Source organism: Ochotona princeps, chromosome 24 (assembly GCF_030435755.1).
Source record: "Ochotona princeps isolate mOchPri1 chromosome 24, mOchPri1.hap1, whole genome shotgun sequence".
Classification (NCBI taxonomy): Eukaryota; Metazoa; Chordata; class Mammalia; order Lagomorpha; family Ochotonidae; genus Ochotona; species Ochotona princeps.
In genome coordinates, this window is record NC_080855.1 from 24,448,153 (window position 1) to 24,459,741 (window position 11,589).

The window sequence follows — 11,589 nt, forward strand, 5'->3', positions numbered from 1 at the left end:
GCTTGCAGTCCCAGCTCTCCCATTCCAGCTTCCTGCTCATGTGCACCCTGGGGAATCCCAGTGGTGGGGTCCCTGCCACCTGTGTGGGACAGCCAGATTGAGTTTCCAGCCCCCAGCTTTGGCCTAGCATTTGGGGAGTGACCAGCAGATGGAAGATCTTTCTATTTGTGTCCCAAATAAAGTTTAAAAAAAAAGAGGACTAAAGCCAAGAGAGCCCAGGGATGGCAGTTTTGACTTTTTCGAACTGTAATCTGATTGTTCTGACCTACCCTGCCCCACACTCCACCCCTGCATAGCAGGCCAGTTAACAGCTCACAACAAACAAACAAATACTACCACTGTCCTAAGGACAGGGGACAGGCACATGGCCAGGCAGGCTTGAAAAAAAAAAAAAACCGCTCGCCTTTCAGGTGGCTCCAGGCCGTTGTCTGAGACACCAGGGGGTCAGACTGCAGCAACCCAGGGACAAACGGCTCTGGCCAGGAGGGGAGTCCACCGGGATGTGGGTGGGCAGGGATGGACAGCGGGGTGAGGAAGACTTTGTTCTGAGGCAGTTCCTCTTGAGGTCACCCAAGCACAGGGATGCAGCAGTCTGATAGAGCCCAGCGTCCTGGCTCCTGTGGGTCCTCCTGCAGGGGTGCGTTTTCTTTTCAGGGGTTCAAGGTTAAAGTCCAAAGCCAGGAGCCATGAGGTTGGGACATGCCAGGCAAAGTGCCACCTACAGTGCCAGCATACTCGGGAGCTGCGTTTAAGGTCTGGTTGCTCCACTTTGATCCAGCTCCCTGCCAGTGCGCATGGGAAGGTGGCAGAGGCTGGCCCGAGTCCTCGAGGCCTTGTCACCCACATGGGAGATACTGGAGGTCAGGAGCTTGTGCATCAGTGAGTGCCCCCAAGCTCAGGGCAGGCAGTGACAGCAGTGCCATCCGCCCCCCGCAATCACAGGGCAGGCTCCCCTTAACTCAAATGTTTTATTGTACTTAAAATAAAAACCACCCAGACCTTGGCAGGTGGTCCAAGCCAAGGGGAAGAGGAAAGGCGTCAGGTGGTAGAAAATCAGGTCTCCAGCAAGTCCGTCCAGTGCTCCTGGGAAGAGAGAGTAGGTCAGAGGCAGCCGGATGGACGGAAGCAGGCAGGGAGGCCAAGGCAAAGCCACCCCTTACCTCTTCTGCTTCTGAGCCGTCATCATCTTCCCCAATGCCCGTCCTGGACAGCCACACCAAGTCTCCCCAGAGCAGTGAACTCTGACAGCTGTCAAGGGCATGGATGGTGGGACACAGTCACTCAGTAGCCCCAAGTCTGTGGACTGCCCCATCAGGTCACCTCTTGTGGAACTGGTCCTGGCTGAGGGGAGGGGGACAGCTCTCACCTAGGGCACTGGCCCTCTAGTGGTACGAGCTGTTCTGGTTCTTCCCGCAAGAACTCTTCCGCCAGGCAAATCACGTGGGCCTTCAGGCCGCATCCAGGGTGCGGGCAGCACAGGGGACCCTCTGCATCCTGTTGGAGGTGGCATGTCACCAGGGACGGGGAGACAAGAGGACAGGAGTATAACATGGTTGATACAGAGCATGTATCCCAAGCACATGCTGTTCTGACGTCAGTCCCAGGAGGCTCAGGCTACAGGTTGGGGACACTGAGGCACGGGTCCCAAGAGAGTCATGGGCACCCATGGGGGTAGGCAGTTCCCTCCAACCTCAGCTTCTGTCCTTGCTGTTGGATTAGAAGTCAAAGTCAGGCAGGGCATTGGAGACACAGAGGTGCTCATTGGAGGACACGAGCTTCACAGGCCTCCTGTCAACCTCTGCTCAGGGCAGGAGCAGCCACTCAGACTGGGGCTGGCTGTCCAGGGCTCACCTGTGACCCTGCAAACACTAGAAAGTCCCCTAATTCACATATAGACAAGGTCCATGGGAACTGAGCTGGCCACCTTCCCCTGGAATCTGCAGTGGTGACAATATGTGGCAGACACCTGGTTCCTCCAACTTGTGTGGACTCAGCAGCAGCAGGGCAGGACAGCTGTTAATTTACTCCCTGTCGCTGGACCCCGCTCTGTACCCAAGTGATCAACATGTTATGAAAGTGCATGTGAACAAGGGGTGGGGCAGGCAGTTGGCACAGGGTGGAGTGGCTGTCAGGGAGGCATCCGAGTGGCCCAAGGTGGCCCGGGGGCTAGGGTGTGAACCCAGCTTCCTGCTCATATGCACCCTGGGAGGCAGCAGGCAATGCCTCAGGTACTGGGGTCCCTGCCACCCATGGGGGAGACCCAGTTGGAGTTCCTGGCTCCTGGCTCCAGTCTGATCCAGCCCTGGCTGTTGCAGGCATGTGGGAGTGAATCAGTGGATGGAAGATCCACTGTCTATCAAACAGGAAAATATTAAAGGGGGGGAGAGGGGAACTTCTTGTGCAAGAACCTTCCAGTCTGACCTGGCCTGGCCAGGAGGACTACGGGCCCCACCTCTGAGATGGGCCGGGATGGCCAAAGATGTGGTTAGGGTTGCCTGATGTGTCCCAGGTGGCCTGAGCTCCAGCCCCATGCCTTCGTGGGGGCATACCTCACCTGCAGCGCCCGAAAGCACAGGGTGCAGGAGACCTCAGATTCCTGCTGCGCTTCAGGCGAGGGCTCCGTGTCCGCAAGGGTCCCTGCGCAGCGCCTCGGAGCCAAGGCCCGGGGTGGGGGTGGCCCGAAAGAGAGTGGCATGTGTGGCGGGGGCGGTGGGCACAGCTCCTGGCGGAAGTCGGCCCGCAGCCAGCGCAGCGTGAGCGGGAGGCGCGTCCAGGGCGGCGCGCGCAGCATCTGCGCCAGCACACGCAGGTGGAAGGCGAAGGAGGCCTCGCTGCGCTGGCGCGGCCCCACGTGCGCTAGGCGGCGCGAGGCATGCGGGTGCTGCCAGGCCCATTCGAACTGTGGGGCAGGTGGGAGGAAAGCGTGGTCAGGGGCCTGAGGTCTGGGACAAGGGGCGGCCCCGTCGCTGGGCCCCTAGTCCTCTCTTACCCGGAGGGCTGCCACCGCAGACGGGAAGCCATGCACGATGAGCACCATCTCCCTGGGGAGGAGAACCTGTGACCCGTCGGCGCCTTGGTGCGAAGCCGCCAGGCCCTCCCAAAGATTGGCTCGGTGTCCCGCCGAGAGCGGAACCTCACCACCCGGCTGCACTCCCAGTCACCAGGCTGCGCCCCCTGCACCCCCTTCACCCAGAGACCCCTTTGCACCTGTCGACCTAGGCTGCGCCCATGTCGCAGCTCTTACATGTCCTCAGCCCTGGCCCTGATCATCAATTCCTCTACCGCGGGACCCTAGCCATCATCATCAGACCCTTGCAACAATCCACGCCTCGCCCCCTGCTAGGCCCCGTCCCCACGCACCTCCAGCCCTGTCCATCACCTTAAATAGGCCCCGCCCGCTGACCCTGGATGGCCCCGTTCCCGACACTGGCCCCGCCCTCCAGCCCTGTCCATCACCTTAGGCCCAGCCCGTTGACCCTGACATGGCCTGGCCCCGCCCCCAGTCCGGCCATCACCTTAAGTAGGCCCCGCCCCCAGCCCTGTCCATCACCTTAGCAGGCCCAGCCCTGCACTGTTTCTCCCGCTGGGTGCGGCAGCTCCACGAATCCCGCTGCCGGTGCCGGGACCCGTGCCTTCTTACCAAGGCCCTCGTCCGCTGGTGCGCCAGGCCCCGCCCTTCTTACGGCCCCCGTTGTGCTGCCTGACCCGACGAGCAGGGTTGACAGTAAACCCCACGTAGACGCGGCCCCGATGCCGAGGGTTCAGGCAGTAGAGGAGGTAGACGCCGAAGAAGCGCCCCGGCTTGACCGCGGCCTCCACGGGGCTCATCGGGACTCGGGGATCAGAAGCCGCGGGTGGGGATCAATCGTTGTTGACCCGGGACCCCAGGGAGGGGCATGTGGTTGGGGGTACAAGATGCCTGTTTCGGAGAAGGCGCTCGGGGGCGACCGCGAGGCACCCTGCAGGTCCCCAGCAAGGCGTCTTCGGACACCCGCTCCCGGTCGGAGCGCCAGCCAATGAGTGTTTTCTTCGGCAGTCTTTTTTTTTTTTTATGTAAGCTCCGAATGGTTAACCAGCGACTGTGGGCAAGGCGACCTCGCGTCAGGGCAGAAGTTCCGCCTTAGGAAGGGCGGAAGTCTCTGCCTCGACGGAAGTGGCTCCAATAAGGGCGGAAGTCAGAGTGGCCAGTACGAGGTGGGGTTTTCTCCCCTCATGGCTGCGGCCATGGAACTGAGCGCCCACTACCTCCGGGAGAAGCTGCAGCGGGACCTGGAAGCGGAGCATGTGGTGAGTCGAGATCCCCTGAAGCCACCCGTGACGGGAATAGAGCCGGGGAGTGAGGGGAGGCGAGTTCTGCAGCAGAGACATTGTTCCCCGCCCGGCAGGAGGTGGAGGACACGACCCCCAACCGCTGCGCCACCAGCTTCCGAGTCCTGGTGGTGTCCACCAAGTTCGAGGGGAAGCCACTGCTGCAGAGACACCGGTGAGCCCGGGGTGCCGCCCTCACCCAGCCCTGCGGCACTGCCCAAGCACCCCCGAGCATCCCGTCCTCGTGGCCGAGCCTGGGACCTTGGGGACGCTGCCCGTTGTCCTGGGATCACGCTGGCTTTAGGGGCCCGCCGCCTAATTTGTCCCGGGTCTCTGCCGCCCCAGGCTGGTGAACGAATGTCTATCGGAAGAGCTCCCGCACATCCACGCGTTCGAGCAGAAAACCCTGACGCCGGGGCAGTGGGCCCGGGAACAACCGAAATGAAGGACCAGGACCTGCACGGTTCCATTAAAGGATGACCCGAGGCTGGCTCTGTGTGTGTGTGTGTCCACGTGCTGGCATGGAGGTGTGGGGGTCTAGGACCCGGCGTGGCCCTGCCCACCTGTCCGGGTGTTTTGCCTGTGAGGCTCTCTGCCGGCTCCCCTGCTCCTCAGGGGAGCTGTGTGCCAGTTCTGTGCCACCAGGGAGTGATGAGAAAGTCCTCCAGGTTCTGGAACAAGCTCCTCCCACACACCCATACACCCAGGCCCCGACAGCACGCATCCTCTGCCTCACCCCTCCAACCTGCAATTCCAGCAGGCGTTGTCTTGGGCCACTGGCAAAAGGTTCCAGAAGCCGGCCATGGCTGCCCCTGGAGAGACCACAGGGCTTTCAAGAATGAGAGATGGAAGGCAGGGCATAGAGACAGGATCACAGCAGTACAAGAGGGCCACCATGAGCCGCAAAAGAGGGGGCAGCTGATGGATGCTTCTCATGTCAGTCTTAACCACAGGGCGTGAGGGTGGGTATCACACAGCACAGAGGTGTGTGGGATCCAACACACACAGCGGTGACTCAGGAGGGGACCAAGGATCGGCAGGGGTGGGGGAGGGCATGGTTGACAAATGGCAGCCTGCAGCCCTGCCAATCACTCCGTCCCTCTGTGTCCCCAAGGCCAGTTCTCTAAGTGGCCCCCCTCCTCCCACCTCCCTTTCTTGTTCCCCTAGGAGACAGAAGGGGCAGGAAGGGCTGGGAGGTCCGGTGATGGTTGGGAACCCGTTTGGGGCACAGAGGGCATCCGTCTGGTTTTTTCTTTAGCTCCCCAGGGTTAGAAGGATGACAAGCGGCCAGGTCTACTTCCATCGGGCCCTTGTTGGAGTGTCTCCCCCAAAACCTGAGCACTGGCTGAGTTGTGCTGGTACCCCCAGCCCTGCCCATGTTAACAGGCATCGGAGTCCTGTGAAGAAGTGACCTGCCCAGTATCACCAGGCTTGTGCAAGGCAGGGAGTGCGACCCACAGGGTCGCCCTCAGGGAATTCTTGGCAGGAGAGGTGGGTTACAGGGAACAGGGCCTTAGGTAGCCCTTGTCTGGTAAGAATCAAACCCCCTGCTGGGGCCAGCCCTGGGATGGACATTAAATCCCATGGAGGCCAGGCCTTGATGGGCCACTTGGAAGGGGCAGCCCAGGAGGTAGAAAAGAGAACCGGAAGCCACCTGGCTGTCATGCATGGTCCTGCCCTCCATCCAACCTGTCCCCTGCCCTGTGCAGCAGGCCATCGTGGTTCTAAGCCTTTCTCAGGATTTTGTCCTCCAAGCCACCTGCATGCTAGTCAGTGCATCCCCTCACCCCAACACACACTCACTTGCTACTAGCAGCCACATGGTGGCTGCTGACCCTGGGGGTCTGGAGGCTGCCAGGTTAGACCCCCCAGTGATGGCCCCACCAGCTCAGAGCAGGCGCTGGGAAGTGACCGGCAGGCCCTTCACCTGGGCTGGCTGCAGGGCTGGCCCTTTGGGTGGCTAGTGTGTAAAGTCTGAGCAGTACCAGAAAATAAAGCCATTTTATTAGGATTTCTTTTCCTTCTTGGCCACTGTGGCCTGCAGCGTGGGTGGTGCGAAGGAGGGCGGAGCACCAGGGGCTCTACTTGGCCTGCACCGCATCCTCCAGCCTGTCCAGGCGCTTCTGTAGCTCTTGCACAGTGGCTTGCAGCTTCCTCAGCTCCTCCTCCAGCCTGGAGACAGTGTCCTGGGGGCCCATCACCATCAGGCCAGATCCACAGCCCTGGGCATGGGCCCTCTTCCCAGCAAGTAGCTGTCTGCCCTCCCCTCCCACTCCCAGGGTAGCTGCAGGCCTGTCTGCCCAGTACTTTTTGGCCAAAGCCCGAGTCTGTCCTACATCTGACTCCTGCTAACCCCAAGCCCTTGTCTCCCTTCCCTGCCCGGGGTACCCGGCCCTCACCGAGCCAGCGGCGGTGGCCTCTGGCATTGTCTTCTTGCGTGTCAAGCTCAGGCCCCGGTTGACACAGAGCTCCCGGCTCTTTGGGGGCACATAGCCATCCTTGAGAGAAATGAGGAGGGGCCCAGCATCTCGGCCACCCAGCCACTCCTCAGCTGTGAGGGCAGGGTCGGGCCCGGCAGTGGGTGGGTACAGGTCCTCCTGGAACAGGTCCGACTGCGGGCCAGATCAGGGCTTTTGGTTAGAAAGAAGTTTAGATGCTGTGCTCCCACTGCCGCGGCCGAGCCAGGGGGTGCACAGCCTCACCTTTCTAGGCACTGTCATGGCAATGGGCTCACATTTGCGCTCATGCAACTTGTAGAATCTGTGGGAACAGGAAGGTAAGCAGGTGTCCAGGGGGCTGGCCGGCCAGGGGCGGAGAGGAGGGTGGGGCCACTCACCTGGCGATCTCGCACTTGTTCACTTCCAGGCCCCGTTTGGGCATGTAGCCCATACCCCGCTGGGACTCCTTGGAGCTGAACATGGAGAGATAGTGCAGGTACGGGGCCTCCGAGGTGATCTCAAAGTAGCGGATAGAGCTGTCGCCCTGAAAGGGGCAGGCGCGAGGGACGGTCAACAGCAGCCCTGGTGGGTGCCCAGCCGCCCCCTCCTGGTCACTGCCCACCCCCGCCGCCGGCCACCACCTTGCCGCAGAGGTAGACGATGTTGGTGTCGGGGTCGAAGAAGGGCAGCAGGACGCCGCTGCTGGTGTCCAGCTCCTGCAGAGACAGCGGCTCCTCCAGGTGCTTCTGCCGTGGGAGGAGGTGCGGAGTCAGTGGGCCAGGCCAGGCCAGGCTGCACCCCGGGGATGCCGCGGGTCACTGAGCGCCCTCCCGGGCTGACCACCAGAAACCCCAATCGAAGAGACCCGTGCCCACGCAGGCACTGCGAGCGCCAAGTGTGCAGCCTGGACTCCCGCCCGGGGCCTCGCACTCACCGTGTCCCACAGCGCCACCTGCCGCTCACTCATGCGGCTGAAGCCCGTGGTCAGGATCTTCCCATCTGACACAAACACAGCGTGCACAGGACGGGTCCCCTCATGCGGACGGTCCTTCTCCTTCAGGGAGCAGAGGTGGTGGGTCACTTCTCCCACTCCCACCCCCAACGCCCCTAGGTGGACAACAAGGGAGGATGGCAGCCGGGAGCTCCCTAGGGTACAGTGGGTGAGAGGGATGAAGGTCTTGGGGGTCAAGGGTCAGGGGTCACTCACAGCCACGACTGTGCCTTTGCGCGGCTCGATGATGCGCACGCGCTTGTCGCGGCAGGAAGTGCAGAGGAGTGCACCGTCGCGGCTCCAGTCCACGCTGTAGATGGTGTCCGGGTGCACGTCGGAGCCCAGTGTCAGCACGGCCGCCCCAGTGCCCACGTCCCACACGAGGATCACATTGTCGCAGCCTGTGGGGTGCCCCCGCGTCAGAGGCCACGAGCTCCCTCACCCACTGCGGGGGTCAGCGTGGGCCCCACTCGGCACCCTCCACCCCCCGTGGCGCACCTGCACTGAGCAGCACGTTCTGAGCTGTGGGGTGCCAGGCCACAATGCCCACGCGCTTGGTGTGGCCCTCTAGGGTGACCACAGGCTCCCGCAGGGGCAGAGTCAAGCCCCCGTCGGGGATCTCCCACACCTGCAGAGAAGGGGCTGATGAGTCCCTGGTGTGTCCCAAGTCCTGGGTGTCTCCCCCACCCCCTCCCCCTGACTCTGCTCACCATGACGGTGCAGTCCTCAGAGCCACTGGCAATGACATTGTCATTGTGCGGGCACCAGGCGATGTCCAGCACGGGGGCCGTGTGGCCGCAGACTGTAGGTGCGTTCTTGTCCACTCGACCAGTCTAGAGGGTACAGCAAGCAGGTGCCTTGACCCTCAAACTCAGCTCAGTCCCCTGCAGCCTTCAGAGAGGCCCAGCCCAGGCACAGGGAGGGTGTCCTCTGCCCTCTGGGGCCAAACGCTGCCTTTGGGGAACAGGGCCTGGGGCGACCCTGGGCCAGCCCTGTCCTCTCCTGAGTCTGTGTCCCGAGGGTCCCCACCCTGACCCAGCTTCCCTGAGCAAGACTTGTGTGGACACACGAGGCCCAGGCCCTGGGCCCAAGTAAGGTTGGGAAAGAGAGCAGCAACAACAGTGGGTGGCAGGGGTTACCCAGGAGAGCCATCTCCCCCCTGAGTCCCTCAGGCAGAAGCAGAGGTTGGGAAACGGCCTCTTCCGGGGCCAGCTGCCCCTGCAGGGCTTCCTGTGTGGGGTGCAAGCAGGGCGCGGGCCCAGTTCTCACCCCGACAACCACTTCCTCTCCTCTTGGCTCCCATCGGGCCTTTTAAGGTAACAATTTTGGGCCCCTCCTCACTTCCTGTCCCCTCCCCCCCTCCAGAGAGCACCGGAGTGAACCCTGCCCTAGGGTGGAGGGCAGTGTCAGGGCCCAAGGGTCAGCCCCCAGCAGGGCTCACAGGGAGAGGACAGCCACCTGCACCGAGTGGGCTGGGGCAGGGCAGGTTCAGCATTGCTAGCAGGACCCCATGGGAGCCCCGGGGTGAGGCTCCGGGTCCCCCCACCGCCCAGGGAACTAGAGGAGGTTAAGGCTCATCCTGTACAGCTCTGTCTCATAGGTGACAGCGTCACCATCCAGAAAGGCTTGGTGACAGCCACCTAGTCCAGCCCCCCACAGGCACCCTGGAGGGTGGGAATGGAGGTCCCCAGGCCCTGACCTCCAGGGGCTCACCTTACTCAGAGGCAGCACCAGGAAGGCCCCGCCCCCGCTGGCCTCACAGATCAGGGCCACAAATTTGGGGTTGACGGCACAGAAGCCACTGTCCCAGGTAGTCTGGGAGACTCGCACGTCCTCATAGCACTGATCGGCCTTGGCCGGCTGTCCAAACACGTGGCGGAACTTGCTGGAGCGGACCACCTGCCGGCTCATTCTGCAGGCACACAGAGCATTTGTCCCTTCAGGGGTCAGCTTGGACCTTACCGTGTCCCCTTCTCTCTCCCACACACTCCCCAAGTGAGGGAGGACATTCAGACCAACTTTCTAGGTCCCAACAAGTCTGCACCCCTTCCCGCTCTGTCTCACCTGCCAGCCACCTGCTGCACCCTCCCAGGTCCCTCTGAACCACCCTGTTAGTCCTGCACCCTCAGCCTCTGCACAGAGCTGGGGCCCAGGGTATGCTTGTCAACTGACTGATTGATGATGGACAGACAGACAGCCGACCACAGCACCCTCCCTCTGTGTCATGGCTCCAACTGTGGGGGCAGCAGCCCAGGCAACTGCTGCATCTGGCGCCCAGGCCCTCACAATGCACCCTTGGGAGGTGGGGGCAGGGCCGGGGCCCGGGGTCTGCCCAGGAGCCAGCTAGGTTGGCATGGCGGCTTCCTCGGCAGTCTCTGATGCCACCGGCAGACGATGGCTTGGGGCCAGCCTCTCCCCTCTCCACGCCTCCTCTTCCCGCCTCCGCTCAGAAATCAAGCAGGTGCCCAAGAGTGCCGTATGCACATGGGAAGGGAGAGCTGGACGCCTCTTCTCTGGGGGCAGCTAAGTGGCAGTCCCCAGCAGAAGGGGATGGTAGGGGAAGGAATGTGGGCAAGCAAAGTCTTGGGCCCAGCCTGATGCCTGGTCACTCTGGTGCCCACATGGAGAGACCACCCTGCCCCCCAGCCTCTGCCCACCTCCCAAGCTGTGCCCATCTGCCTGCCTTGAGTCTGGCCCCTTCTCGTTGGGGTTAGGTGGCTACTGGAGCCCCCCCTTGCCCACCCTGGCACCCCCTCAAGAAGCCTCCAGGCCTGCTTGCCCAGAAAGGAGGCAAGGAGCTTGTGCCAGGGGCCCCAGCCCAGAGCTGAGGTGGGCAGCCGCGGTCCGCGGGAGAGGGAGCCCCACATCAGAGGTGGGGGACAGGAAGCCAGCGCCCCACCCTGCCGCCTCCCCCACCGCAGGTACCAGGCGCGGAAACCACAGAAAGGGGAACTTGGTCTTCTCTTGTTTTGCTCTCAACGCCTTCCCGTCTCCATACTCAGGGCAGCTGCTCTGGTCACCCCACCCTGTCCCCCACCCCCACCCACGGAGCCGCCCGGTATTGGGTTAAGTCGGAGTGGCATCTGCCCCGATCCCGCTCCTGCTGCCGTCCCCACGTCCATCTTGGCCGCGGGGGTACACTCACACCGCACCTGCCCAGAAAGCCCGGGGCCCCAGCTTCCTTCCTCTCCATCCACACCCGAGGCAGGGCCAAGCCGCCTACCCGCCCGCGGCGCGCCCACGCTCGCGTCTGCCCCACAGGTGGCCCTGGGGCAGCGGCTCCAGGTCCCCGAGGCCAGGCCAGCCCGCCTCCTCTCTCCCCGCGGGGCCCAGCTTTACCTGCTGCGAGAGACGAGCGGACCCCCAGACGGAGGAGGGAGAGGAAGAGGAGGAGGAGAAGGAAGGAGCCGCAGGAGCGAAGACTGGCGGCGGAGGATGCTCTTGTCAAGACAATGAATGAGGGGCAGCCGGGCGCCGCCTCCTCGGGTGGCAGCGCCCCTTTGGGCGGAGCTAGCGGACGGACCCGCCCTGCCAAGCTTCGCCGCCACCGCGCTCTGCCCGGCCTGCCAGTTTCCCGAGCGGGGCCGAACCTGCTTGCCGCAGGTGCACACGCACCCTGCGTGCGCCTCCCGGCACTCCCGCTGCCACCGCAGCCCCCTCCCCGCTATGGCCCTGGCGTCGTCTCATCCCTGCCAAGGGCTGCCCGGCGAGAACCCCACGCACCCCTCCTCTAATTCGGGTCTACGCGGCTTCCACGCGGGGGGATGGGTTGAGAGTGCCTTGTTTTCACCCGGGGCGCTTGCCTGCCCCCCGGCTCAGGGAGGGACCTACTGGGGCAAGGAGCTTCGCATG

General features: G+C 63.1%; 3 protein-coding genes across 3 annotated transcripts; 1 reads left to right on the plus strand and 2 right to left on the minus strand.

Annotated features, from left to right (window-relative positions):
- Positions 1-1,027: 1,027 nt before the first annotated feature.
- SLX1A (SLX1 homolog A, structure-specific endonuclease subunit) lies at positions 1,028-3,959 on the minus strand. The gene is made up of 6 exons (XM_004587128.2): positions 3,641-3,959; positions 2,990-3,041; positions 2,555-2,899; positions 1,367-1,494; positions 1,161-1,248; positions 1,028-1,083 (listed from the first exon to the last, which is right to left on the minus strand). Exons 1-6 carry the CDS (start codon positions 3,826-3,828, stop codon positions 1,054-1,056), a joined length of 831 nt encoding a protein of 276 aa, XP_004587185.2. The 5' UTR covers positions 3,829-3,959; the 3' UTR covers positions 1,028-1,053.
- A 154-nt stretch (positions 3,960-4,113) lies between these two features.
- On the plus strand, positions 4,114-4,800 carry BOLA2B (bolA family member 2B). The gene is made up of 3 exons (XM_004587129.3): positions 4,114-4,287; positions 4,386-4,483; positions 4,654-4,800. The coding sequence occupies exons 1-3, from the start codon at positions 4,213-4,215 to the stop codon at positions 4,751-4,753; spliced, it is 273 nt and encodes a 90-aa protein (XP_004587186.2). The 5' UTR covers positions 4,114-4,212; the 3' UTR covers positions 4,754-4,800.
- Positions 4,801-6,290: 1,490 nt separating this feature from the next.
- Positions 6,291-11,234, minus strand: CORO1A (coronin 1A). Its single transcript, XM_004586854.3, has 11 exons — positions 11,077-11,234; positions 9,451-9,649; positions 8,448-8,570; positions 8,236-8,365; positions 7,954-8,138; positions 7,681-7,800; positions 7,388-7,492; positions 7,145-7,290; positions 7,011-7,068; positions 6,708-6,920; positions 6,291-6,494 (listed from the first exon to the last, which is right to left on the minus strand). Exons 2-11 carry the CDS (start codon positions 9,646-9,648, stop codon positions 6,390-6,392), a joined length of 1,383 nt encoding a protein of 460 aa, XP_004586911.2. The 5' UTR covers position 9,649; positions 11,077-11,234; the 3' UTR covers positions 6,291-6,389.
- Positions 11,235-11,589: the final 355 nt, after the last annotated feature.

Coding starts and splice junctions, on each gene's coding strand:
- BOLA2B (XM_004587129.3), top strand. CDS start 4,213: ATGGCTGCGGCCATGGAACTGAGCGCCCACTACCTCCGGGAGAAGCTG. Junction 4,288..4,385: donor ACCTGGAAGCGGAGCATGTG/GTGAGTCGAGAT, acceptor CCCGCCCGGCAG/GAGGTGGAGGACACGACCCC. Junction 4,484..4,653: donor CCACTGCTGCAGAGACACCG/GTGAGCCCGGGG, acceptor CTGCCGCCCCAG/GCTGGTGAACGAATGTCTAT.
- SLX1A (XM_004587128.2), bottom strand. CDS start 3,828: ATGAGCCCCGTGGAGGCCGCGGTCAAGCCGGGGCGCTTCTTCGGCGTC. Junction 2,900..2,989: donor CTGCGGTGGCAGCCCTCCGG/GTAAGAGAGGAC, acceptor CCTGCCCCACAG/TTCGAATGGGCCTGGCAGCA. Junction 1,249..1,366: donor CTAGAGGGCCAGTGCCCTAG/GTGAGAGCTGTC, acceptor TGCCCTTGACAG/CTGTCAGAGTTCACTGCTCT.
- CORO1A (XM_004586854.3), bottom strand. CDS start 9,648: ATGAGCCGGCAGGTGGTCCGCTCCAGCAAGTTCCGCCACGTGTTTGGA. Junction 7,069..7,144: donor AACAAGTGCGAGATCGCCAG/GTGAGTGGCCCC, acceptor CTGTTCCCACAG/ATTCTACAAGTTGCATGAGC. Junction 6,921..7,010: donor CCATGACAGTGCCTAGAAAG/GTGAGGCTGTGC, acceptor TCTGGCCCGCAG/TCGGACCTGTTCCAGGAGGA.